A 27,856-nucleotide genomic window follows, 5' to 3' on the forward strand; every position below is an offset into this window, starting at 1 on the left:
TCAGACAAAAAAGACAAGCACTTTTTTTTGAGGGGCAATCAAATCTTATTTGCTTTAGAAGAGTGGCATCTAAACACACTCACACACATATAATGTTAACAATCAAGCTTCTATCTAGTGTAGTATGCATAACTCTGATATCCCATTAAGAATTTGACTTGACTTTAGGAAGTCTATATATTTAAGAAAACTACATATAAAATTTTATCGTTCTTAATTACCTTCTATCACTAGAGATAACCTTCCCAGAGAAATTTTGGATTTCACATAGGATTCCATAAATACTTCAGAATCCCAAAATTAATTTCAAAGGACAACCTGCTTTTATCAAATTTATGACTATAAAACTATTTTATCCAGCCTCTAACAAGAGAGAAAAGCAAACATAATTCACCATATAAGGTAAATATATAAAGGTGAATTCTCCTTTTATCATGAGTTGGTTACCTAATCACAGATACTGCTATCATCCTGGGAGATCTATTAAACAAGTCTCCAATGACAAGAACAACAAAACTTACTAAACTGAATAAGCATTTTTAATAACACACAAACCAACCTGGAAAGATTTTATGTAGTACCTTGTCAATAAGATATCTAACTTATAAATATTTATAGGTATTAATTAAAATACATTTTTTTAAAATGATTTTATTTATTTATTTAGAGAGAGCGAGTGTGTGAACAGAGGGAGGGCAGAAAGAGAGAATCTCAAGCATTCTCCCTGCTGAGGGGAGAGCCCAATTCAGGGCTCGATCCCACAACCTTGAGATCAGGACCTCAGCAGAAATTGAGAGTTGGATGCTTAACTGACTGAGCCACCAAGGCACCCCAAATTGTGAATGTCTTTGAAAATTATTTGAAAAGGAAGGAATGAGTCAAGAAAGGGGAAAAAAGGTGAGACTATGAAATAGGATATGGTACCGAGTTAGATAGCAAGCATTTGGAACCATTTCAGCAGTTTAAACTGAGGAAAGAAATGGAGCCCCTGATTTTTTTTTTTTTTTTAAGATTTATTTATTTTATAGAGAGAGGGAGCAGGAATGGGAAGGGCCAAGCGAGAGGGAGGAGAGAAAGAATCCCAAGCAGATTCCCTGCTGAGTGCAGAGTCCCAACATGGGGCTAGATCTCACAACCTTGAGATCATGCTCTGAGCTGAAACCGAGAGACCAATGTTCAATTGACTGAGCCACCTAGGGACCCCAAATCCCTGTTGAATTTATGTTGGGTATTTATCTGTAGCTCTGAGGTGAAGGGTAAGAACTCCAGTTTTCATACTAGACTCTAAAGTTAAATGAGAGATATAACTAATACCAAGAAGGCTGACATCCTTCTAAGGGTGCCAAAAGGAATGCCTTGGCATTCCAAGGCCATGACCTATGTAAAAGGTTGACGTTGCTACCATGAGGAAATTCTAAAATTAGAAGATTCCAGAAGTAGCATTATTATTCAAGCCTGTTTCTTTATTGGGGAAGAACCAATGAGGGATGAATTCATCAATTCTTTGTATGAGTAATGAAGATGCAACTATGTAAGGAAATTCACACAAGATTGGCATTAATTTTGTATTCTAGCCAGAGATCTACCTCTAAATTGCTACGGGAACTTGGGAATGTCATTTAACTTATGTAAATCTCAATTTCCTTATTTCTAAACACTTTATTGAAGTATGCATTTAATGCCAATTATTCTAATCAAAAGTAAACAAGTATCAATAATCTCTAGAGTAAACTTAAAATTAGATCAGTATCATAGAAATGCACTGTTTGGGTCATAAGATTTAAACCTAAAGAGCTTCCTATATGTGTTTGCATTCCAAAATCATCATGCATGTTCTGATAAGCTTACTATACAGGCTTTTTATTACCTGATCTGAGAAAGTGTGTGGTCTAACTTCTTCCACAGAGATGACATAATTGCTGGGACATCATTTGACGTTTCTAGATCATAAGAGGAAAAGTTTCTTAATAAATACTGTTGAAGAAAATGCATCATTGAATTCGGACACAAAATCAATGAGGAAAATAAACTTTTCTCTCAGATGTTGACATATGTAAGAAACTAGGAAATAAGCCTATTGTGTAAAATGACCTGCAAAAAATATAAATGAGACGGTCTTCTTAAGCCAGTGAGTATCAGATATAATATGAGGGGAAATGGACATCTATAAAGGATCTGAAACTTTTATAGATCAATTTTCTATCTTCTTTGTGTTAAAGAAAGACAAACTGTTTTATTTTTTAAAAAAAGGTTTTTAAAGATGCAATTCCTGAAATCAAGTCACAAGCTCCACTAACTGAATCAGGCCCCCTAACAAAAGACAAACTATTTTAAATCTATTTTATTTGAGATCATAGGACATTTGAAAGTTAATTAAAATAATCTGGCTTATAACATCATAAAGGTTATGCAAACTTCTCTGAGTCTACACGGAAATTATTTTTCTACAACCACTATTTTTATGTCCAAATCAGTGCAATTGCTCAGCAATCCCTTAACAGAAGCCCTACCAGTTATTAAAATTACAGGTAAAATACCCGAGGACTCAAATTTTTTTAGAATGTGCTCTACAAGCCCAGAGTGATGGGACACTTCTAGGATATTTAAAATCTTTACCATATACTTAATAAAAAACCCTTAACCAGAGAAAGCTACCCAACATCAAGATGGGATTAAACCTTTATATTGCAATAGCATATTGTTTCTGAAGTTATTTACACTCTAAATATTCCTGCAAGAATCCTTCTCAAGGATCAGCACTGTCCTATTTTCTATGGTTTCTAGTGCTGTGATCTTGGAGGTTATTTGGCTTCTCTAATTCTCAGTTTTCTGATAGAATATTAGAGAATGAAGGAAACAATTTTAATTCCCCCTCTAAAATATTAACTTAGGCAAGTATTACTTTATATTCTAGTTAATATAAACCAGAATTTTATGACTGGTTCCTGTGTTGAGATTTAGACTACCAAGAACTTAAAATATTGGCTTGAAATTCTAGAATACATGGTAATGCCTATTTATCAGTTTAGACCTAGTTTATACCTAGAGTATGAATTATTTTTTAAGAAAATTATTTTGTTATATTCACTAGCATTCAGATTTTTGCCATTTATCAATATAAATGTAAAGTAATTAGATATGCTGAGATATGTTTTACTGGGAAATAAGAGACAAGTGTTCTTTTGGCTTTTAAGAGGCATCTTTACAAATTATTTCTAATTAAAACAATTGGATAAATGCTGTATAAAACAGAAAAGAATCCCTGACCCTGAATTCTTACCTTTTGCTTTCATAGCTACATATTCATTCAAAATTGTTGTCAAGTTTTTTCCAAACAAGGACTGAAAAGAAAAAGATCAAGCATTACAAAAATTGTGCAAAACTACCAATAATTTCCCACCGTGAAATATTTCACTATAGAAAGTTATAAAAGATCTGGATTTTCTGATGAAGAACAGGTCATCAAAAATGAAAAGTCACTTAAGTTAGGGGTTGCACCAAATCTCTAAGTCAAGAATCTTGCCTGTTTGAATAAGACACTGTGACTATGTTTCTCTAGCTAAAATAGTCCAAAGGCAGAAAAGCAGTTTTCAGCTGTGAGGTAGGGATCCAGTCACCTAATTCTTTTGTTTGTTTGTTTGTTTAGTTTTAGTCACCCAACTCTATGAAAACAATAAGGACCCATTCCTAATTTGCCTTTTCTATCCTGAAAGCCATGTGAACTTGCCAAAAAACAAAGTGAAAAAACACTGTACATAAGAGAGAGCCTTCTCAAGGATCAGCACTGTCCTATTTTCACTCCCAACCTCTCACACGTTCATTACTGAAGTGCAGGTTTTTATTACCTCAAGATTGAGGTCATTAACAGAACGAGGAGGATGGGTTTTTAGAACAGACAGTTCTGGCTTCAAGTTCAAAACTATTATATGTGTGACATATCTAGAATTTGGAAGGCTTACTTTCATATGTAAAAGTGGACTTAATCTCAATTCATAGTCATTTGTTGTGAAGATTGAGTAAAGATACATGAAACATGTCTAAGACAACATCTAACATAGGACAGGTGATCAGTGGCCCTTTCTGTCCCGAAGATTTCTACTTTGCTCTTCAGTCTTTACTAAGTCTGAGAAATTTGGGGATTTGCTTAATACTACCTTGGTCATCATACCATGCTTTATTTCTAGTAGCTAATAATTAATGATGGCTAGTATTGCATCCCCCAAAATTCATGTCAGGACACAATGAGAAAGTGGCCATCTATTAAGCCAGGAAGAATGCTGTTACCAGGAACTGAATCAGGGTAATTGATCTTGGACTTCCCAGCCTCCAGAACTGAGAGAAGATACGGGGGGCTGAGCGTGCATGTAGCTACTGGGGTACCACCACGGCTGGGCTCTCACAGCAGAAAGAGCCACACAATCACACAGACATGCTAATCCACATATACAAACATACCTATGTCTCTGTATAGATTTGTACCGATACTAAATATGGCTTCAGAGTGGTATCTCCGGCTATAAACCACTGCCACAGGTTTCATTCTCATGCTTATTTATGTCTTCTTTCTCCCAGAGAAACCTGGCTCCCATTATCTACAATACCTTTTACTTATTTGTTGAGAATGGCTAATTTAGAAGAACTGAGAAATTTATTTAAGATTCATTTATGCTGTTCAGTTTTTGACCATCACAGATAAACATCAGTGTGCAGGTTTTTGTGTGAACATGTTTTTCAATTCACTTGGGTAAATATCTGGGTGTATGAGTACTGGGTCACATGGGGAATGAAGGTTTAATTTTATAAACAATTGTCAATCTGTTTTTTCAAAGTGGTTGTATGATTTTACATTCTCATCAGCAATGAATGTGAGTTCCTGCTGCTTTGCATTCTTACTGCTAAGGTTCTGACAGTTTTAAATTGTTTACATTAGTTAATCTAATAGGTATATACTGGTATCTCCTTAGAGTATTAATTTACATTTTTCCAATGACTAATGATTTTAAGCATTTTTTTCATAAGGTTATTGCTGTCTTCAGATCCTTGCCTATTTTTTTTTTTTTTAATTTTTATTTATTCATGATAGGCACACAGTGAGAGAGAGAGGCAGAGACACAGGCAGAGGGAGAAGCAGGCTCCATGCACCGGGAGCCTGACGTGGGATTCGATCCCGGATCTCCAGGATCGCGCCCTGGGCCAAAGGCAGGCGCCAAACCGCTGAGCCACCCAGGGATCCCAGATCCTTGCCTATTAAAAAAAAATTCAATAGTTTTTTTTACAAGGTACTCTGAGTACAAATCCTTTATCACATATGTGATAATATAAACATTTTCTTCCAGCCTATGGCTTGTAATTCTTTGAAGTCTACTGCAGAGCAAAATTTTTAATTGCTACAAAGTTTACCAATTTTTCCTTTTATTGTCAGTGCTTTTGGTATCACATCTAAAACTCATCATCAAACCCAAGCTTACACAAATTTTGTGTTTTCTCTTAAAAAGTCTTATAGTTCTGCATTGCACATTTGGTCTATTATATATTTTGGTTAGTCTCCGTACGAGGTATGTGTAGAGGATTTTTTTTAAATTTGGAAGTCTAATTCTTCTATCTCCATTTGTTGATAAAATTACCCTTTCTCCACTGAACTGCCTTTTCACTTTTGTCAAAATCAGTTTTATGTGGGTCTTGTGTGGGTCTGCACTGGGCTCTATTCTGTTCCAGTGATCTAAGTGTCTACGTTCCCCTAATGCCACTCAATCTTGATTACTAGAGGTTGTAAGTCTTATAATCAAGTAATGTGAGTCTTCCAACATACCCTTTTTTGGAACTATTTGGGCTATCCTAGTTCCTTTGCTTCTCCATATAAAATTTAGAGTTCACCTTGTTGCTATCTACAAAAATGCTTATGGGGACTTTGACTGTAATGGATATATAGATCCAAAATGGGGAGAAATGACAACTTAAATGAATGTAGTATGTTTGATATTCTCCACGTGTAGGTTTTATAGATTTGTAGGTTTTTTTCAAGTTTCCTCCACAGATAAGCATGTTGTCTACAACAGCTGAAATGAATCTAGGGAGACATGTTCAAAATAAACTAGCAAAATAATATATCAAATAACATGACCCCTAACTATCTCCATTATATTCCAGATGATACTCTGTTGGTCTACTGATATTCTAAAAAGAGGTGACAGGATAACAAAACACCTGTTTTACATTTCTCTGAAGTAAGCAACCAGATATAGGAAAAAATGGATTGCTGTAAGATACTACAGAACAGGTGGCTTAATAATAGACATTTCTTACTCTGAAGGCTGGGGAGTCCCAGATCATGGTACTAGCCGATTTAGTTACTGGTGAGGGCCAACTTCCTGGCTTCTAGACATTTCCATTCTTGCTGTTTGCTCACATGGCATCTCCTCTGTGCCTCTTCAAGGAGAAAACTCTCTCTCTTCCACTTCTTGTAAAGGCAATAATCATATCACAAGGAGCCCAACCTCATGACCTAATCTAAACCTAATTAATTCCCAAGTCTCTACCTATAAATACCATCACACTGGTGGTCAGGGTTTCAACATGAATTTTGGAGGGATGCAAATATTTAGTTCATAGCAGGCAGAAAACAAGTGAGCCCTAAAACAAACAGCAGTGAAACTAATTAGAAATCACTGTCATTTTGAAACTGATTCTTAGAAGCAAAGTTGCCAGCTTGGGCATAAATGTGTGAAAAGAAGAGCTGGTCGTTTTTAGGTCTTTCCAGTCATGCATGGATATTATCAAATCTCTACCAATTTTGATGCTGCTAATGAGCGGATGTTAAGACTGCTGTTGATGGTCTCTCATGTTGGTCAATGAGGAACTACTTCTCATAAGGAACAAGTCACTCACCAGTAAGCAGGCTGGGATAAAACCTTCATCTGTACAGTGTTCTGCATATTCTTTTAAATTTGAACTTTCCAAAATAAAAGTCTGGCAGGTAGAAGTGAGGTTTTCCTGTTGTAAATAACCTAAATGAAAAACAGAAGGTTAGGTAATTTCAGTAACTTCTGTACTTTCTCCAAAATGCTGTAGAAATGCAGTTTCCTGTCATATATGGAACCTCAGGTACAACATGCTGTACTTCTGCAGCCTTGCCCACAACCACTGGTTTATGCTGCAGTACAAAGTAGTCTCAGAATAGATGGTGGTTTGATGGAAGATACTCTAGCTAAACTAGAAACAAATTGATGAAGTACAATGAATGCACAGTAATGCTCACAAAGGAATAAGTATTGACACATAACTGGAGAATGAATAAAGAAATGACAAATGTTTTTCTAATCCATATCCTCCATACTGACCAGGCTGGCAGATGGTACAAAGTAACTTAATGGATTATAAAAAACCCACATTCTCCCAATGTTGCTATTTACTTGTACATTTCACTTAATTGCTTAACAGTTTAACAGAAAAATGAACAGAAGACCTGCTTTAAAGGAAAGAAGGGTTCTCCTTTGATTTTTAAATTTATGTCATTTGGGATCAAAACACTTTCACTGACAGCTGTAGCATTTACATCTAATGGACACTTAGGGAGCAATTTTACTGATCAGTGCTTGGTACCTGCATACACCTGAATTCTCCATCTGTCTCAAGTAGCAACTTATCCTTCTTCTGTTCCTTAGTGTTATTGGGGATTACCTAAACACACCACTAAAAACAGCAGGATCGTATAGAAAGTACATTGGATGGGATTTTGGGAGACCAGGTTCTTCTATTCGGTTAAATCTGCATTGTGAATTGGGGGGAGGGGGGCAGGAATCACATATCATCTGGGACTCAGTGCTTCATCTGTAAGGCACCACACTTGCCTTGACAATGGATCAGATATGGTGAAATTACTTCCTTGTGTAAAGTCCTTCAATCATTTCCCATAGTACTCAGTTTAAACTTCTAAATTCTGAGCAGCTTCAGCTGGAATGACAATATAAGGACCTCCAAAAATCCTCTCCTTATAAAAGCAACGAGAACACTAGCACAAATTATTAAAAACAAAAAAACCTTTTTCAGGGCTCTGAAAATCAAAGTTTTGGGAGTATTTAAGAAAAAAAGAAGAATATCCATAATAATGAAAAGTGTGGCATTTTAACTTGCTCTACTCTCATGCTCATCTCCCCAGCTGAGTGGTATACTTGTTTTAAATGTGATTACAGGCTGTTGATTTTCATACAGCCTAGCAGCGAATGGAGGGGTCAGAGAGGGCTGGAATTTGATTTGTGTGAAAATTTCCTGGAAACCTCCACTTGTATGGCTTGACTTTGAATTGAATCAAAATTCACCCAGTGCACAGAACCTGTTCCTTTAAGATGTCTGCTTAAAACTATCAGCAGGCAGGCAAGATGGTGGAGGAGTAGGGTCCTCAACTCACCTGGCCCCACCAACTTACCCAGATAACTTTCAAACCATCCTGAAAACCTACAAATTTGACCTGAGATTTAAAGAGAGAGAACAGCTGGAACACTACAGAGAGAAGGGTTTTCACTTCTAACAAGAATCATCTAGGGTGAAATTTACTTAGGCCGTGGTTGATATTCTTGACGCAGCCCACTCATACACTACTCTGCACTGAGCAAAATGACTATAAAGGACTCACCACAAAAGAATGAATCAGAAATACTACTCTCTACCAGAGTTACAGAATTTGGATTGCAATTCAATGTCAGAAAGCCAATTCAGAAGCACAATTATAAATCTACTGGTGCTTCTGGAAAAAAGCATAAAGGATTCAAGAGACTTCATGACTGCAGAATTTAGATCTAATCAGGCCAAAATTAAAAATCAATTAAATGAGATGCAATCCAAACTGGAGGTCCCAACAACGAGGGCTAATGACGTAGAAGAAAGAGTGAGTGACACAGAAGACAAGGTGATGGCAAGGAAGGAAACTGAGGAAAAAAGCGAAAAAGACAACGACGAGGAAAGGTTAAGGGAAATAAATGATAGCCTCAGAAGGAAAAATCTACGTTTAATTGGGGTTCCAGAGGACGCCGAAAGGGACAGAGGACCAGAAAACATATTTGAACACATCATAGCTGAGAACTTCCCTAATTTGGGGATGGAAACAGGCATTCAGATCCAGGAGATAGATACCCCCCCCCAATCAATAAAAATCATTAAACACCTCAACATTTAATAGTGAAACTTGCAAATTCCAAAGATAAAGAGAAAATCCTTAAAGCAGCAAGAGACAAGAGATCCCTAACTTCTATGGGGAGAACTATTAGATTAACAGCAGACCTCTCCACAGAGACCTGGCAGGCCAGAAAGGGCTGGCAGGATATATTCAGGGTCCTAAATGAGAAGAACATGCAGCCAAGAATACTTTATCCAGCAAGGCTCTCATTCAAAATAGAAGGAAAGATAAAGAGCTTTCAAGATAGGCAGAAACTGAAAGAATATGTGACCACCAAACCAGCTCTGCAAGAAATATTAAGGGGGATCCTGTAAAAGAAAGAGGAAGCCCAAAGAAATAATCAAGAACAGGGACTGAATAGGTATTATGATGACACTAAATTCTTATCTTTCAACAGTAACTCTGAACTTGAGTGGGCTAAATGATCCCATGAAAGACGCAGAGTTTTGGACTGGATAAAAAAGCAAGATCCACCTATGCTGTCTACAAGAGACTCATTTTAGACCTAAGGACACTTACAGCCTGAAAATGAAAGGTTGGAGAACCATTTACCATTCAAATAGTCCTCAAAAGAAAGTTGGGGTAGCAGAACTTATATCAGATAAATTAAAGCTCATCCCAAAGAATATAGAGTAAGAGATGAAGAGGGACACTAGATCATACTTGAAGGGTACACCCAACATGAAAACCTAACAATCATGAATATTTATGCCCCTAATGTGGGAGGTGCCAAGCATATCAATCAGTTAATAACCAAAATAAAGACATACTTTTCTTTTTTAATAAAGACATACTTAGATAATAATACACTAATAATAGGAGACTTCGACACGGCACTCTCTGCAAATGACAGATCTTCTAAGCACAACATCACCAAAGAAACAAGAGCTTTAAATGATACACTGGACCAGATGGATTTCACAGATATATATAGAACTTGACATCCGAACGCAACTGAATACACATTCTTTTCAAGTGCACATGGAACTTTCTCCAGAATAGACCACATTCATATTGCGAATAGTCACAAATCAGGTCTCAACTGATACCAAAAGACTGGGATTGTCCCCTATATATGTTCAGACCATAATGCTTTGAAACTTGAACTCAATCACAAGAAGAAATTTGGAAGAAACTAAAACACATAGAGGTTAAAGAGCATCGTGCTAAAAGATGAAAGGCTCAACCAGGAAATTAGAGAAGAATTAAAAACATTCATGGAAAAAAAAAAGATTCATGGAAACTAATGAAAATGAAGATACAACTGTTAAAAATCTTTGGGATACAGCAAAAGCAGTCCTAAGAGGGAAATACATTGCAATACAAGCTTCTCTTAAAAATTTGGAAAAAACCCCTCAAATACACAAGCTAACCTTGCACCTACAGGAATTGGAGAAAGAACAGTAAATAAAACCTACACCAAGCAAAAGAGAGTTAATAAAGATTCGAGCAGAACTCAATGAAATAGAGACCAGAAGAACTGTAGAACAGATCAACAAAACCAGGAGTCAGTTCCTTAAAAGAATTAATAAAGTAGATAAACCCTTAGACAGCCTTATTAAAAACAAAAAAGATTCTAATTAATAAAATCACAAATGGAAAAGGAGAGATCACAACCAATACTAAGGAAATACAAATGATTTTAAAAACGTATTATGAGCAGCTATACACCACTAAATTAGGCAATCTAGAAGAAATGGACGCATTTCTGGAAAACTGCAAACTACCAAAACTGGAACAGGAAGAAATAGAAAACCTGAACAGGCCAATAACCAGGGAGGAAATTGAAGCAGTCACCAAAAACTGCCCAAGACAAAAAAGTCCAGTCCAAATGGTTTCCAAGGGGAATTCTATCAAACTCTTAAGGAAGAAACAATACTTATTGTACTAAAGCTGTTCCGAAAGATAAAGGGACAGAATACTCCCAAACTTGTTTTATAGGCCACATCACCTTAATTCCAAAACCAAAGACCCCACCAAAAAAGAGAATTATAGACCAATATCCCTGATGAACACAGATGCAAAAATTCTCAACGAGATACTAGCCAATAGGATCCAACAGGACATTAAGAAGATTATTCACCATGACCAAGTGGGATTTATCCCTGGGATGCAAGGCTGGTTCAACACTCATAAAACAATCAACAAGAGAAAAAACAAGAACCATATTATCCTCTCAACAGATGCAGAGAAAGCATTTGACAGAATACAGCATCCATTCCTGATCAAAACTTCAGAGTGTAGGGATAGAGGGAACATTCCTCAGCATCTTAAAAGCCATCTACAATAAGCCCACAGCAAATATCATTCTCAATGGGGAAACACTGGGAGCCTTTCCCCTAAGATCAAGAACAAGACAGGGATGTCTGCTCTCACCACTGCTATTTAACATAGTACTAGGAGTCCTACCCTCAGCAATCAGGCAACAAAAAGACATAAAAGCATTCAAATTGGCAAAGAAGATGTCAAACTCTCCCTCTTTGCAGATGACATGATACTGCACCTAGAAAACCCAAAAGACTCCACCCCAAGATTGCTAGAACTCATACAGCAATTCAGCAGTGTGGCAGGATACAAAATCAATGCCCAGAAATCAGTGGCATTTCTATACATTAACAATGAGACTGAAGAAAGAAATTAAGGAGTCAATCCCATTTACAATTGCTCCCAAAAGCATAAGATACCTAGGAATAAACCTAACCAAAGAGGTAAAGGATCTATACCCTAAAAACTACAGAACACTTCTGAAAGAAATTGAGGAAGACACAAAGAGATGGAAAAATATTCCATGTTCATGGATTGAAGAATTAATATTTTGAAAATGTCAATGCTACCCAGGGCAATTTACACATTCAATGCGATCCCTATGAAAATACCATGGACTTTCTTCAGAGAGTTGGAACAAATCATCTTAAGATTTGTGTGGAATCAGAAAAGACCCTGAATAGCCAGGGGAATACTAAAAAAGAAAACCAGAGCGGAGGGCATCACAATGGCGGATTTCAAGCTGTACAACAAAACTGTGATCATCAAGACAGTATGGTATGGCACAAAAACAGACACAGATAAATGGAACAGAATAGAAAACCCAGAAATGTGCCCTCAACTAATATGGGGGCAACTAATATTCGACAAAGCAGGAAAGACTATCCACTGGAAAAAGGACAGTCTATTTAATAAATGGTGCTGGGAAAATTGGACAGCCACATGCAGAAGAATGAAACGACCATTCTCTTACACCATGTACAATGATAAACTCAAAATGGATGAAAGATCTAAATGTGAGACCAAAAAAAAAAAAAAAAAAAAGTGAGACAAGAATGCACCAAAATCCTAGAGAACACAGGCAATACCCTTTTTGAACTTGGCCACAGTAACTTCTTGCAAGATACATCTATGTAGGCAAGGGAAACAAAAGCAAAAATGAACTATTGGGACTTCATCAAGATAAGAAGCTTTTGCACAGCAAAAGAAACAGTCAACAAAACTAAAAGACAACCTACAGAATGGAAGTAGATATTTGCAAATGACCTTTCAAATAAAGGGCTAGTATTCAAGATCTATAAAGTACTTATGAAACTCAACAGCAAAGAAACAAACTATCCAATCATGAAATGGGCAAAAGACATGAACAGAAATTTCACCAAAGAAGACATATACATGGCCAACAAGCACATGAGAAAATGCTCCACATCGCTTGCCATCAGGGAAATACAAATCAAAACCACAATGAGATACCACTTCACACCAGTGAGAATGGTGAAAATTAACAAGACGGGAAACAACAAATGTTGGGAGGATGTGAAGAAAGGGGAACCCTCTTGCATTCTTGGTGGGAATGTGAACTGGTGCAGCCACTCTGGAAAACTGTGGAGGTTCCTCAAAGAGTTAAAAATAGAGCTACCCTACCACCCAGTAATTGAACTGCTGGGGATTTATCCCAAAGATACAGATGCAAAAGATGAAAGATGAAAGACCGAGACACCTGCACCCCAATCTTTATAGCAGGAATGTCCATAATAGCCAAAACTGTGGAAGGATCCTCAGTGTCCATTGAAAAATGGGTAAAGAAGATGTGGTCTATATATACAATGGAGTATTACTCAGGCATTAGAAACAACGAATACCCACCATTTGCTTCAACGTGGATGGAACTGGAGGATATTATGCTGAGTGAAGTCAATCCAAGAAGGACAAACATTATATGGTCTCATTCATACGGGGAATATAAAAAAATAGTGAAAGGGATTAAAGGGGAAAGGAGAGAAAATGAGTGGGAAATATCAGAGAGTGTGACAGAACACAAGAGACTCCTAACTCTGGGAAACAAACAAGGGGAAACAAACAAGGGGTAGTGGAAGGGGAGGTGTGTGGAGGATGGGGTGACTTGGTGACGGGCACTGAGGGAGGGCACCTGACAGGATGAGCACTGGGTATTATACTATATGTTGACAATTTGAAGTCCAATAAAAAAATATAGAAAAAAAAAAAAACCCAAAAAACTATCAGCAGGAATTGCTTAATACTACAGTTGCCTCTGATGAAGAATGTGACAAACAAGCTAAAGAAGATAAAATACAGAGACAAAAGCTGGGGTAGGAGCAGTCCATAGCAGGCTCTGAAATGCTAGGATAGATTTCTGGGATTTTAGAAGGACTTGTGCAAGTGTAGGGCAGCACACACACTCAGAAGTGATCTGATAAGGCCCTAAGCCCTCACCTCTGGTTTACCAGTAAGGCTCTGAGTTAAGTGGGAAGTAAAGGCTAAGGCAGAGTTGCCAACTGCTTAGCTGAATGTTGAAGCATGCCGCAACATACACACAATCCCTTGGCAAACAATTAGAGACTTACAGACTCCAAGCATTAAAAAAAGAAAAAAAAATTAACATTCAGTCATAGGATATAAACTAAAAAAAAAAAAAGTCAAAAAGACTTTACATAAAGTCAAAAAGACTTTACAGAATTAGTTCCAGAACTGCTGAAACAACAAGAAAGAGCCGTAACAAATATGAGGGAGGCAGGAGAATCTGATTATGAGTTGTCATGTTATATTATTTAAAATGTCCTATTTTCAACAAAAATTTATGAGAAATGCAGAGAAACATGAAGTATGTCCCATATACAAAGGGAAATAAAAGCGGCCAATAAGAAATCATTCCCAAGGAAGCCAAGACACTAGAGTTAAAACTTTAAAAAAATAGCTATTTTATTTTTTATAAAATTTATTTGAAAGCAAGTGTGTGAGAGAGTGTGTGAATGAGGGAGGAGGGGCAGAAGGACAGAGAGAGAGAAACTTTAGCAGACTCTACACTGAATGCAGAGCCTGATGCAGGGCTTGATCTCAAGAGCCAAAACCAAGAGTTGGATGCTTAACTGATTGTGTCACCTGGGTGTCCCAAAAATCAGCTATTTTAAAGAAGTTCAGAGAAGAAAACTAATCCTATCTAAAAAAAAAAAAAAAAATTATGAGAGCAATGTTTCATCAAAAAGAAATAAGAAATTATACAAAAAAAAAAAAAAAAAAAAAAAAGGGCAGAAATTCCAGAGTTGAAAAGTATAGTAACTGGGTTCCTAGATGGCTCAGTTGGTTAAGCGGCTGCCTTTGGCTCGGGTCATGATCCCAGGATCCTGGATCGAGTGCCGAGTCAGGCTCCCTGCTCAGAGGGAAGTCTGCTTCTCTTTCTGTGCTTCCCCTCTGCTTGTGATCTCTCTGTCTTTCTCAAAAATAAAAACAAACAGAAAAATATAATAACTAAAATGAAAAAGTCTCTAGAGGGCAGCTCAAGAGCAGATGTGACGAGGCAGATGAAGGAATTAGTGAACCTGACAGAGATCAAATGACATTATCCAACATAAGGAACAAAACCAAAAAGTATCAGAAAAAGTTAAGTCTTCGAGACCTGTGAGACACCACATTTGTGCCAATATAAACATAATTGAAGTCTTAGAAGGAGAAGAGAGAAAGAAAATGCAGAGGGAATATTTGAAGAAATGATGCACAAATATTAAACATCAAAATTTTAGAAAACACAATCTATTATTTATCCAGGGAACTCTATAAACTGCAAGTAGATAAACTGAAACAGATCCATATCTAGATACCTCATAATCAAACTATCAAAAGACAGAAATCTGGAAAGCAGAGAGGAAACAGCTCATCACATACAAGGGATATTCACTAAGATTAATAGCTTTTTTTTTCTCATTAGAAACCATGGAGGCCACAGGCAGGGAGGTGATGACACAAAGCGCTAAAAACAACAAATAAGGTCAAGCAAGACCAGCAAAACCCCTTCAAAATGGAGACATTAAGCTAGTCTTAGATTAAAAATAAAAAACAAAGCCCAGAGAAATTGCTATCATACTTGCCCTTTAAGAAACATTAAAGGGAGTCCTTTAGGCTAAAATGAAAGGCCACTAGACAGTGAAACAAATCTATGTTAAAAAAAAAATAAAAGAACACTACTAAAGACAACTGTACAGGTAAATATAAAACAGTATAAATTAGTTTTTGTTTGTAACTCTCCTCTGCTTTAAGTAACAACTGTATACAGTAGTAAGTATAAATCTGGGTTGGTGACCATATAATTTTAAAGATTTAATTTATATGATCTTAAAAGCAAAATGAAGGGGGAAAACAATGGAGTTATACAGGAGTAAAATTTTTATGTACTATTGAAATTAAGTTGGTACTAATCCAAACAAGATTGTTTTAAAAGTTACTTCTAATTTCCAAGTAATCACTAAGACAATAACTCAAAAATAAAAAATATAAAAGGAAACAACAATGGGTGATGCCTGGGTAGCTCAATTGGTTTTAGAGTCCAATTCCTGATTTCAGCTCAAGCCATGATCTCAGGAGCCTGGGACTGAGCCTGGCACAGGGCTCTGTGCTCAGCAGGGGGGCTGCTTGAGGATTCTCTCTCCCTCTGCCCCTCTCTCAACTGTGTGCTCTCTAAAATAAAAATTAAGGGGAATAAAGAGGAAACAACAATGGAATTAAAATGGTAAAAAAAAAAAAAAGGCAGAGAAGAGTAACAAGTAAAACATATATAGAATACAAATAACAGAATGGCAGGCAAAAATCCTCATCTTACCAGTAATTACATTAAGTGGTAATGGATTAAACAATCAAAAGATACAGACAGAATGAAAAATATGATCCAACTACATGCTCTTGACAGCAGACACATTTTACATTCAAAGACACAAACAGATTGAAAATAAAAGGATGGAAAAAGATATACCATTCATACAGTAACTAAGAGCTGGAGAGGCTATACCAGTAGCAGACAAAATAAGACAAATATTGTTAGTAGAGACAAAGATAATGATAAAATAATCAATCAAAAAGATAACAATTACAAGCATATATGCATGTTACAGGCAAGGAAGGCCCCCAAAAACATGAAGCTGAAACTAACAAGTGGAACAAGAACTAAACAATTCAACAATAAAAGGTACAGACTTCAACATCCTACTTTTGCTAATGAATAGAGAGCTCAGTAACAGAAGGCTTGATCACTATAAATAAACGAGACCTAATCAACATCTATAATGTAGTCCACCCAACAATAGCAGAATATAAATTCTTCTCAAGTGCACGTGAACATCCTCCAGGATAAACCACACTTTAGGACATGAAAAGTCTCAATAAAATAAGACAAATTATAGAGAGAATGCACTCTGACCACAATAAACTGAAATTAGAAATCAGTAAGAAATTCACGAATATGTAGAAATTAAACGACACTCTCCTAAATAACCAAAGGGTCAAAGAAGAAAACAAAAGGAAAGTAGAAAATATTTTTATTATAAAGGGATTATAATAATAATTATAAAGGGATTACCAAGGGATACTATGAACAGTTGTATGCCAACAATTTAGCCCAGGTTAAACAAGTATTTAGAAAGACATTAACTAAACTGACTCAAGAAGAAACAAAATCGGAATCAATCAATTACAGACTGCAGTGTAGTAGACTGTTTTCATAAAGAAAGGCCTAAGATCAAATGGCCTCACTGGTGAATTCTATCAAATACTGAAAAAAGTTTCACTGACTCTTAAAAAAAATAAAGGAGAGAAGCTTGCCCATTTCATTTGGTAATTTGGTAATAATCTGATACTAACACCGAAGACATCACAAGAAAACTACACATCAATATCCCTTGTGAAAAAGCAGATGTAATAATTCTCAACAAAATAACTAGCAAACTAAGTCCAGTAACTTTTAAAAGTGGTTATACACCATGACCAAGTGCAATTGTGCCAGAAATGCAAGACTGGTTCAATAAAACAGAAACAAATCCGTGTAATACATTCTATTAACAGAAAAGTTGACCTCATACATTGTATTAATAGAATAAAGGTCAAAAGCATGTTATCATCTTAACAGATGTAGAAAAACAACTTGACAAAATCCAACACCTTTTCATAATAAAAATATTACGAATATAAGGGAATTTCTTCAACCTGATAAAGGCACTTAAGAAATTTCCACAGCTAACACAATACTCAAAGGTTAAAGAATCAAAGCTTTGTCCCTAAGATCAGGGACAAGAGCATGCCTGCTCCTGCCATTTCTTTAACACTGTACTAGAAGTTCTAGTTTGGGCAACTGGGAAAGAAACTAAAGTAAAACGCATCCACATCAGAAAGAGAAAAAAAAAAAAATCAAATGTCCTCATTTGCAGATGACATGCTGTCACATATAAAAAATGTTAAGGACTCCACATACACACAGAAAAATTATTAACGCCAATTAATGACTTCAGTAAGGCTTCAAGACACAAGATGAATAGACAAAAATCAGCTGCACTTCTATATACTTGCAATGAACAATCCAAGAAAGAAATAAAAACAATTTCATTTACAATAGCAACAAAAATACTTAGAAATAAGTTTAGCAAAAGAAGTGTATTATTATACTAAAAAACTACAAATATCACTGAGATAGACTAAATAGACAGATAAATCTCTCTTGTTCATGGATTAGAAGAGTTAATGTTTTTCAAAGTCAATACTCTTAGATTCAACACAGTCCCTATCAAAATCTTAGCTGCCTTTGTGTAGAAATTAATAAACTGATCCTAACATCCACAGGGAAATACAAGGGACCCAGAGTATTTAAAACAATCTTGAAAATGAAACAGTTGGTGGACTTACCCTTACCCACTCCAAAACTTACTGTAAAGCAATAGTAATCAAGGTAATGTGGTACTAGCATAAGGATAGACTTAAAGATCAATGAGGCAGAATTCACAAAAGTCCAGACATTTATGGTCAACTGATTTTCAAAACCGGTGCCAAGTCAGCTTAATGGAGGAAATATTACTCTTTTCAACAACTGATGCTGGGAGAACTGGATACCCACATGCAAAACAATGAAGTTGGACCAAAAAAATGAAGTTACACCTCATACCAAATATAAAAATTAACTAAGAAAGGATCATAGATGTAAATATAAGAGCAAAAACTTCAAAAGTCTTAGAACAGAACACAGGTATAAATCTTTTTGATGTAGGATTAGGTAACGGTTTCTTAGGATATCTAAAGAACCATCAACCAAAGAAAAATTAGACAAACTGAACTTCATCAAAATTAAAAACATTTGTGCTTTCAAGGATACTCTGAAGGAAGTGAAAAGACAATGGGCAAAATGGAAGAAAATATCTGCAAGCTATCTATCTGATACTGAACTGGAATCCAGAATATATAAAGAACCACTAAGCACATGAGAAGAGGCTCAACTTCATTAGTGATTAGAGAAATATAAAATCAAAACCACAATGAAATATACCAACTCATACCCACTAGGATAGCCAGAATTAAGAAGGATAGTAGTGAGTACTGGCAAAGACTGACGAAACTGGAAATTCATTCATTGTTGGTAGGAATGTAAAATGGTACAAATATCACTAGATAATCACTTGGGAAATTCTCAGAAACATTAAACATGGAATTACCACATGATCAAGTGAATCCACTCTTAGGTATATATCTAAGAGAATTGAAACAGTATATCCAAACAAGACTTGTAAATGAATGTTCATAGTATTTTTTCTTAATAGTCAAAATGTGGAATATCTCCACAATGGAACATTATTCAGCCACGAAAGGTAACTACTTCAACTGGCAAATCTTGAAAACAAAAGTTCTAAAAGTCAGATACAAAAGGTCACAAATTATAGAATTCCATTTACTTGAAAAATCCAAATACAGAAATCCACAGAGACAAAGATAAATTAGTGGTTGTTAGAGGATGGGTGAGCGGGGCAAATGGGAGTAACTATTAACAGGGGTTTCTTCTGTGGATGATGGAAATGTTCTGGAATTAAGATAGTGATGTTTGTAAAACATTGTGAATATACTGAATGCCACTGGATTTTATATGTTGTGGTAGGTATGTGAATAATCACAATTCAATGAAAAAATGTAATCCTAAATTCTTAATATGTTACATGAAGCTCTACCTGTTTTGCATCCTGGTTTCTTCTTTAGCCCTTCTCTCATGCCATTCTCTCTCTCCCAGACTAACTGGTCTTTTAATTCCTCAAATTCACAAAGGCTCTGATATCAAGACCACTGTATACTCCATTCCCGTTGCTTTGGGTAGCTTATTTTCTTAGCTTAATTCCAACTCATTCTTCAGGTCTAGGGTTAACTACTACTTCCTCAGAGACTCTCTTTTTTTTAATCCTCTCAGTATGTGCATACTCACTCCTTTTATCAGATAATAGATTCCCTTTCACCTACCCTTGTAGTAGACTTAGCTCAGTGTTAGTATAATACTCAAGTATTTACTAAAGCAATTATTTAGGTCTCTTCCATCTTTAAAATGATATGGTTCTATTCTTTTCACCCGGAACTGTAACTTTAGGCCCTCCAAGGCAAAAAATTAATGAGAGGGTCTCTGAAGCCATTATATATAAAGATTATAAAAGCAAAGGGCAAAAAAATTGTCATCCCCAAACATTTTAGGAAATGCCCTAGGAACACCTGGGTGGCTCAGCAGTTGGGCAGCTACCTTTGGCTCAGGTCATGATCCCGGGATCGAGTCCTGAATTAGGCTCCAGCAAAGAGCCTGCTTCTCCCTCTATGTCTCTCTTTAATAAATAAATAAATCTTAAAAAAAAAAAAAAAAAAGAGGAAATGGCCTAGCTGGGATCTGGAAATCAACTCACCACTTTCTACTTATAGTTGATGAATCAGTTTTCTAACAGCTTGCTAACTAATGCCTTAAGGAGAAACGAAATACACAAAAACTGTGTTTTTGAGTAGGGGAAGACATTTAGAAACCACAAATCTTTTATTTCATATACTACTTCAGTATCTACATTACTGAAGGTGTGAAATGACCTCAAATGTGAAATTATATCAAAGGTAGATTGCTATTCCGCCCCCCCCCACTTTTTATTTTTCACAAATAACCCAATATAAACCCTTGTAATTCTATAGTCAGCTGAAATCATTTCTATGATGGTTTGCTTTTAGACAGTTACATTATTTAGAATAGATCAGCTCCTACGATTTGACAAATATAGACATTTAAAATGTGTAAGAACCATTGGAATCACTCTGGCATCGGGGCAGTTGGGAGCTTTTTACATGTTTAAAAATTAAAACTAAAGATAATTTCTTTTCATAAGAGTTTCAAAAGTACTAAGCACCCCAGATGTATTCCTAACCACTTGAGACTTCTAACAGGTGGTGGTGTAAAATCAAATTACTTAAAGTGGATTTGCTTTTCTGTAGATCAAAAATTCTCAAAAATAACATAGCCCTAAGGGGATGAAAACTGGTACAGGAGAGGCAAGGGAATAAAGAGAACATCACCCTTTTTATGCATAAATCATAGATGTACATACAATATATGAACAATATATTTGTGACATTAAAATATTATGTGGGAGATTAGGGGGGAAAAGTCTAAAAATATTCCTTAAGGGTGTAATAATGAAATAAAGTTGAGAAACTCCACCCTAGACAGAAGGTAGTGATAGAATTAACCTTTCTCAGAGAAATATGGTCATTTGTGCTAGCTACCCTAGGCAAGGAATTATCACAGATCAGATAGTTTGCGGTTTATCAGAAGACATTACACTTTAGTATACACTTGAGAAGAGGCTTTGTTAAAAAGACTAGATTACTTCTATAAAGTGTTTAAAAGTTACAACGTATCTTAAAATAGCAATATCTAAGATATTTATCCCCTGCTCTTAAAAACATACCTACTTTGGGCAATCTAGAGTTCCTATTTTGTTATTTATTTGTTTCTAAAGATTTAATTTATTTGAGACAGAGAGCACAAGAAGACGGGGAGGGCCAGGAGGAGAGGGAAAGGCAGGTTCCCGCTAAGCAGAGAATCCGTGTGCGGCTCCATCCCAGGACCCCGAGATCAAGACCTGAGCTGAAGGCAGACACTTAAACGACTGAGCCACCCAGGCATCCACAGAGTTCCTATTTTAGATTAGACTTGATGCATTTTGTTTTACTTTTTAGAAAAATAAAGAGCTAAAGTTAATAAACCAATAGTGGAGACAAAATGAAATACTAAAAGGAATCCAAAAGAATGTAGGGAAAAAGGAGCAAGAAAGAAATGAGACAAATAGAAAACAAATAGCGAGATAGTAGATCCATTAAAAAAATTTTTTTTTTAAATTAAGTAAGCCTCTACCCAATGAGGGGCTTGAATCCATGAACCCAAGATCAAGAGTCCCATGCTCTACAAATTGAGCCAATCAGGTGCCTAGAGATAGTACATTTAAACCTAATTTAGCAATCCTACATCTCAGTATTTACTCAAATGAAATCAAACATGTTACATAAAAACTTATAAGCAAGGCTGCTGTAAAATTTTATAAGTTTAAATAAGTTCTATAAAACCCAAATATCCATCACTGGTAAATACATGAATAAAATATATACATATAATAAATACAGCAAAAAGACAGGTGGGTGGGATGGATTTATATGAAGCTTTCCTTAGAGTAGGGTATGTTAAAAATAGAACAAGTTCCTGAATAAATGGGCAAAAGAATAAATGCATGGATAAATGAACAAATGAATAAAAATCTATGATCAAGGAACTATCTTCCTTCACTGTTCTTTGGCATTTGAAGAAAAAGCAGTTTACAGGACGCACGTAAACTCTTGGACCTCGGTTTCTCCCATCGTATCATAGAGTAAGCAATTGCTACTTTTCTGGGCCCTTCAGAAGATTAAATAAGAGGTGAATAAAAGATTTAATATATTTGGTCCATAATCACAGAAAGCTAGAGTAATGTATAAAGCTCTGACGAAGGGGTGTGGGTAGCTAAATCCTGGAAAATCAGGTAGAATGGCTTATTATTTCTGCAGCCTGGTTTCTGGTAGCATTATCACTGGTTTACCAGAGAAGGAAAAAGACTTTTTGGCATCCTCCACATGATCCATTTTCTCATGTGCAGATTGATTATGTGCTTATACTGACAACTGATGCATTTCCCCCAACTCTTATAATGTGAGTTATTAGACATGATCATAGGATTAAGTTTATACTGACAGTGTTCCTAGGGATTTTGCTAGTTCCTTTTGGTTTCTACTCAAACTTAAGAGATTAGATTTGGTATTGTGATTTCACCTTGTTTTAAATATTTACAGATCCTTAACTCTTAGGTACTTCTGACATTCCAATAAATTTAAACCTCAAGTAAAAACATTCCTTTGGGGTCTTTTATTTTGTTCTGATAGCAAATGCTATTAAAACAGTATGACTTAAACCTGATTTCTAAATGAGATATCCTCTAGCAATCGAAATATCTGATGTGGTTGTTATTAATCCATTGCAAAGTACACTTTACCCCAGGGAATGTTGCTCTAAGAGAAAATTAAAACCTAGCTACCCACATCAAAGCCCATGAAGTCATTAGGTGGCCCTTCAGTATATGAGCTTGATTCTCTCACTGGGCTACAGGGCACTAGGAACCCTCCCAGAGTTACTCACAAGCACCTCCTGCAAGCAGATTTATCCAAGAATCACAAATTTAGACCTGAGATGGACCTTGGGCTTCCTCAATTTGCAGAGGAGGAAACTGAGCACGGAAGACATTACATGGTTTTTCCAGGATCTACAGGTGGTTACACGAAGAGTAAGAAAAAAACCCAAATCCCCACAGCATCCTGAAATCATATAGCCCAAGTGGTCCTGAAGGTGGACTGAATTATTCTAGACTAATGTGATTTGGATGGTGGAGTTATGATTTTAAAGACTTTTAAAAAATTTATTATTGAGACACAGAGAGAGAGAGAGAGAGGCAGAGACATAGCAGAGGGAGAAGCAGATTCCCTGCAAGGAGCCTGATGCAGGAGTTGATCCTGGGACCCCAGGATCACGCGCTAAGCCAAAGGCAGATGCTCAACCACTGAGCCATTCAGGTGCCCCAGTTTATTCTTACACATTTCATTTATTCATTTCAGAAAGAAAGCGAGAGAAAGCATGATTGGTGGGAGGGGCAGAGTAGAAGGAGATGCAGACTTCCCGTTGAGCAGGGCGCCCAATTCAGGACCCCAGGATCACGACCTGAGCTGAAGGCAGAAGCTTAACGACTGCGCCACCCAGGCACCCCTCCATCAGATGACCATGATGACCACTATGTGACTAACAATAATAATAGGAGGAAGTTTTAGGTATAAATTATTCCAAATCTCAAATGTCACAATGAAAATACAAAATAGTGAGCAACAATGGCTTACTATAATACAAAAACTTACTCAATTACCATCAGTCATTATTTCCTTTTACTCCTAAATACATCTCTAACATAAAAGAACTATCCTTTATGTAAACTTACTGACAAAGCTGGACAAATAGGTAAGATAGCATGCCTGAGTTTTCCTTTTAAAAATATTGTCTTCGGCCTACTTTTCAGTGGAAGTTGTAATGAGTAACAAGTTAAATAGACTGAAGGAGAAATATAACTTGAAAAGAAAATGAAGATAAATCCAAATTTTAGGAACTGAGATACCAAGAGTCTGCCTTTTCTTCTTCCTATTTATGGAGAGAGAAAGCTAAAGAAAGAGGTGCCTGAGGAAGAAAGTAAGAGATACTAAATCCCCCTACCTGAAAATATCTACTTTACATATTCTAACAACTTTCCAGAAATTACTAATTTAATGATTATTTAAAAATGTAAGCAATTCTTGGGAAGACTTTACTTACAGTGCTTTATATTATTAGATCCACAAATAACAAAGTTTCTGTCTATAAACAAGTTACCGAAAAGGACCCAGAAGATACATACACAGTAACTGTAATACAAAGCAAAGGTAGTAAAACAAATAGGACTTTATGGGAGAATAGGGGATTGAGAAAGTATGCCCAGACTTGGGGAAAATTATATATGTTACAAAGAAGTGAATCTTGAAGGATGGTTGGGAAAATCCCAAAAAATCTCATGAAAAGCACACATGGAGAGCATGTTAGGGAAATGTGCCCAGTTTGGAGGAAGCACACGTATATGATGGAGAACAGGTGGGAGATACAATTGAAAAGACAGAATGGGTAAGGATCCAAAAATGCTGTAAACTGCATCAATGAAATATTTTTATGAAAACAAACAAACAAAAAACAAAAAAGAAACACAACCTGAATAAATAACAGATGACAGAGTAACAATCTGACTGAATGACAGGTATTCAGTAGGCAAAAAGAAATGTTATGATCACAGTTGTTTTATAAATATTTATACTGTCTTAGTAATATACAGTGAATCGGATCAGTGGCTCTGAACCTTTCAGGTGTGTCAATTCTGATTCTGCGTGCTTCCAAATCTCTTCCCCCCCTCCCGTGCTGTGTGATAGGAAACCTGACCCCACACAGGCAGTGTTTCCTAGGCTCTATGTCAGCTGGCTTCTGGCTGTGTTCAAACAATGGGAAGCACTGGTGGGAGACCGGAGGGCAGTTGGAAGAAGCCATGTTGTTTTCCTCCCATTCCCTCTTTGCCTCAGTAGAATCTCCTCTGGGATTACTGCTCCCTCACCAGAAAAGTCTACCTTCCATCTTCCAGAGAGAGAATCCAGCCCCTGGACTGCTTCACATCTCCTAGTTTTCCTGATTATCAGAGTGGCTTCCTTCTGCTGCTATTCTCTGAGTTGGCTCACTTAAGCTGCTTTGTCGTCTTAGTTTTTCTATCACCAGTGTAACCAATTCCCTCATTAAATCCCCCCACGTTAAATACTCAGATTGGTTTCTGTTTTCCTGAATGGATTCTGACTCACACAGAAAGAACAAACCTATTTAGAAACTAAAAAAAAAAAGTTCTGGATCTTTCACTTATAAAAATGCCCCACCTGACACAAATCTTTACAGTTTTGAGGGCTTCCAAGAACTTTCAGAGCCTATTTTATTAATCCCAGATCAAGAAAGCTGAGGACAAAAAGGTTTCAGTTTAGGAAGATGAGAAAGTTCTACTGGTAGATGATGATGATGGTTACAGATTGATGTGAATGTACTTAATGCCAAAGAACCGTACACTTAAAAATGGCTAAAATGTTGTATATATTTCTGTCATGTATATTTCAAAAAAAAAAAAAATAAAGTAAACACGAGCAATGAGAAAACACTCTAAGGGTTTCACAGAAGTGATGTACAATGCTGTTGAAGCACTTAAGGAGAAATTAATAGTTATACTTGCTAGAAAAGGTTTCAGAGATTGTGGATTTTATTTGGAGAAACTTGCAAGTACTTTGGTATGCCTAGAGCATAGAGGAGACATTGAGAAGCAGCTAAGATCAAGCAGGAGAGACAGACAGGATCAGCCCCACAGGGCTCCTCGAACGACATGCTGAGAAAACGGAACTGGTGTCCCATGGGTAATAAGCAACTCTCCTTTATTTTGGCAGGTACAATATTAACAAAAAGTACAGCAGGACAACAGCTGGATGTAGCTGAAGAACAAGGGCTGGTTACATGCAGTGAGGTGCAGGTCAGCATGTTGAAGAATAAAAGGGAGGTGGAAAGTAAGAGTTCATTCTTTGATTTGTAAAAGGGTGGCACAGAGCATGACATAGAATGTGAGGTGAGATCTAAATATTTTGGGGTATGTGGGGGGAGGGACACATGTCTGAGGGCAAAAGAACCTTATTTTGTGAACTCTAAGGGGAACTTGTCTATTCTTAGCATTTGGCAGTGTCTAATACTAAGTACCCGAAATTTCTTTAACGTTATGAAAAAAAAAGGAGCCAACAAAAAGAGACGTGAAGATGGGCATGGGGTACCAAAAGAAGAATCACGACAAAATAGTTACAATTTTACGCCTCTCAGTTGTGGAATTACAGATCTCTGTGTGCTGATATGAGTTTCAAGATATATTAGAAGAGTAATGAGTGTGGGGAGATTTTCTTTTTTTTCTATCATGTATTCTTTTGCATAACTTGAAATTTTAATAAGTGCACAGTTTTTTTTTCTTTTAGAATATGTGTAGTGTGAATGCTTCAGGCATTTTTTTTAAACAGTAAATATCAGTGGCATGATTATATGAGAAACAATGACAGAAGTCCCACAGAAGGCATAACCAGGGGCACAGTAAATAGGATTGGTGGCAATTAAAATGGAATGTGAATGACAAAGATTTTTTAGGATAAGAAACAATGAATTTGGAAATTTTGGCATTTTTATCTATTAAAAAAGTAGGAGTCAAGCAGAGCAGCTGGTTTGTGGAGAATACAAGTGAGTTATTTCGGTTAGAAAATCAGATTGCTTTAAGACCAGTTGTTTTTAACAGGGAATGATTTTTCCCTCTAGGGAACAAACTGGCACTATCTGGAGACTTTGTTTTTTTTTTTTTTGTTTTTTTTTTTTTTAAACTGTCATTAAGTGGGGGGTGGGTGGGAGTGGGGTCTTATTGGCATCTAATAGATAGATGCTAGGGATGCTGAACTTCTCACAATGCACAGGACAGCTCCCCATAATAATTACCTGGCCGCAAATGTCAACAGGGCCAGGGTGAGAAACCCTATTAAAGATTAGTTACTGAAACTGGAGTTGATTACCACCAAATCGCTAAAAGTCAAATTCTTAAGCAAACGATATGCCTAGAGGAAAAAATAAAGCACGCCAATATTCATCTCGAACACTGTGAGAGTCTACTCTAAATTAGTCTACTTTATGAATATAATCCTAATAAATATAATTACAAGACAGCCAGCTTTGTCTCAGAAATAAAGACAGAACTATTGATAATTCAGTTGTAATAAAGCAAAAGATGAACCCGCCATTAACAAAATATTAAATGAAGTCATTCGCTTCTCCAAAAAAAACGGGGGGGGGGGGGGCGCCGTGCAGCCGTTACCCTCTCGTTTCCTGCAAAATGTGCTCGCCAAAAGCCCTGAGCACAAAGGCCAGTTTTCCGGACAGGGCTAAGTATTTTAAAACGGAGTAAGACAAATGGGATTTTTCTAACAGTAGGGTAAACGACAGTAATTGCTGCGGACACCACGGGAAGTTTCATCACAGATGTTTACCATGTACTTTCAGGGGTGTCGCGTACGACAAGGTCTGCAAACCGCCGGCTTGGGGGTCTGAACTTCCCAGGGCAGCACGAATCTCTCTAATTCTTCCCGGGGGCACACAACCACCAAACCCGTTTGCCCACGCAGACAATACGCCCTGACAACAGGCCCGTGGCACCAACCGTCCCCAAATGGAGG

At 36.6% G+C, this 27,856-nt stretch overlaps 1 protein-coding gene and 1 long non-coding RNA gene across 7 annotated transcripts in view; one reads left to right on the top strand and one right to left on the bottom strand.

The window, feature by feature from the left end:
• Positions 1–27,856, bottom strand: part of NPAT (nuclear protein, coactivator of histone transcription) — a 62,778-nt gene that overhangs the window by 34,118 nt on the left and 804 nt on the right. For all 6 annotated transcript variants that reach the window (XR_012028584.1, XR_012028582.1, XR_012028583.1 and 3 more), the window contains exons 2-4: positions 6,886–7,004; positions 3,281–3,341; positions 1,868–1,940 (exon numbers count right to left, since the gene is read on the bottom strand). Coding sequence is in view for 3 of the 6 variants with exons in the window: in XM_072821838.1 (XP_072677939.1) it covers positions 1,868–1,940; positions 3,281–3,341; positions 6,886–7,004 (253 nt within the window). In the remaining 3 variants the exon portion in view is untranslated. The remainder of the gene's footprint in view (positions 1–1,867; positions 1,941–3,280; positions 3,342–6,885; positions 7,005–27,856) is intronic.
• Positions 1,394–26,205, top strand: LOC140630906 (uncharacterized). Its single transcript, XR_012028587.1, has 3 exons — positions 1,394–1,531; positions 1,906–2,128; positions 26,051–26,205. It is a non-coding gene; the product is annotated as an uncharacterized lncRNA (long non-coding RNA).

Source organism: Canis lupus, chromosome 3 (genome assembly GCF_048164855.1).
Source record: "Canis lupus baileyi chromosome 3, mCanLup2.hap1, whole genome shotgun sequence".
Classification (NCBI taxonomy): Eukaryota; Metazoa; Chordata; class Mammalia; order Carnivora; family Canidae; genus Canis; species Canis lupus.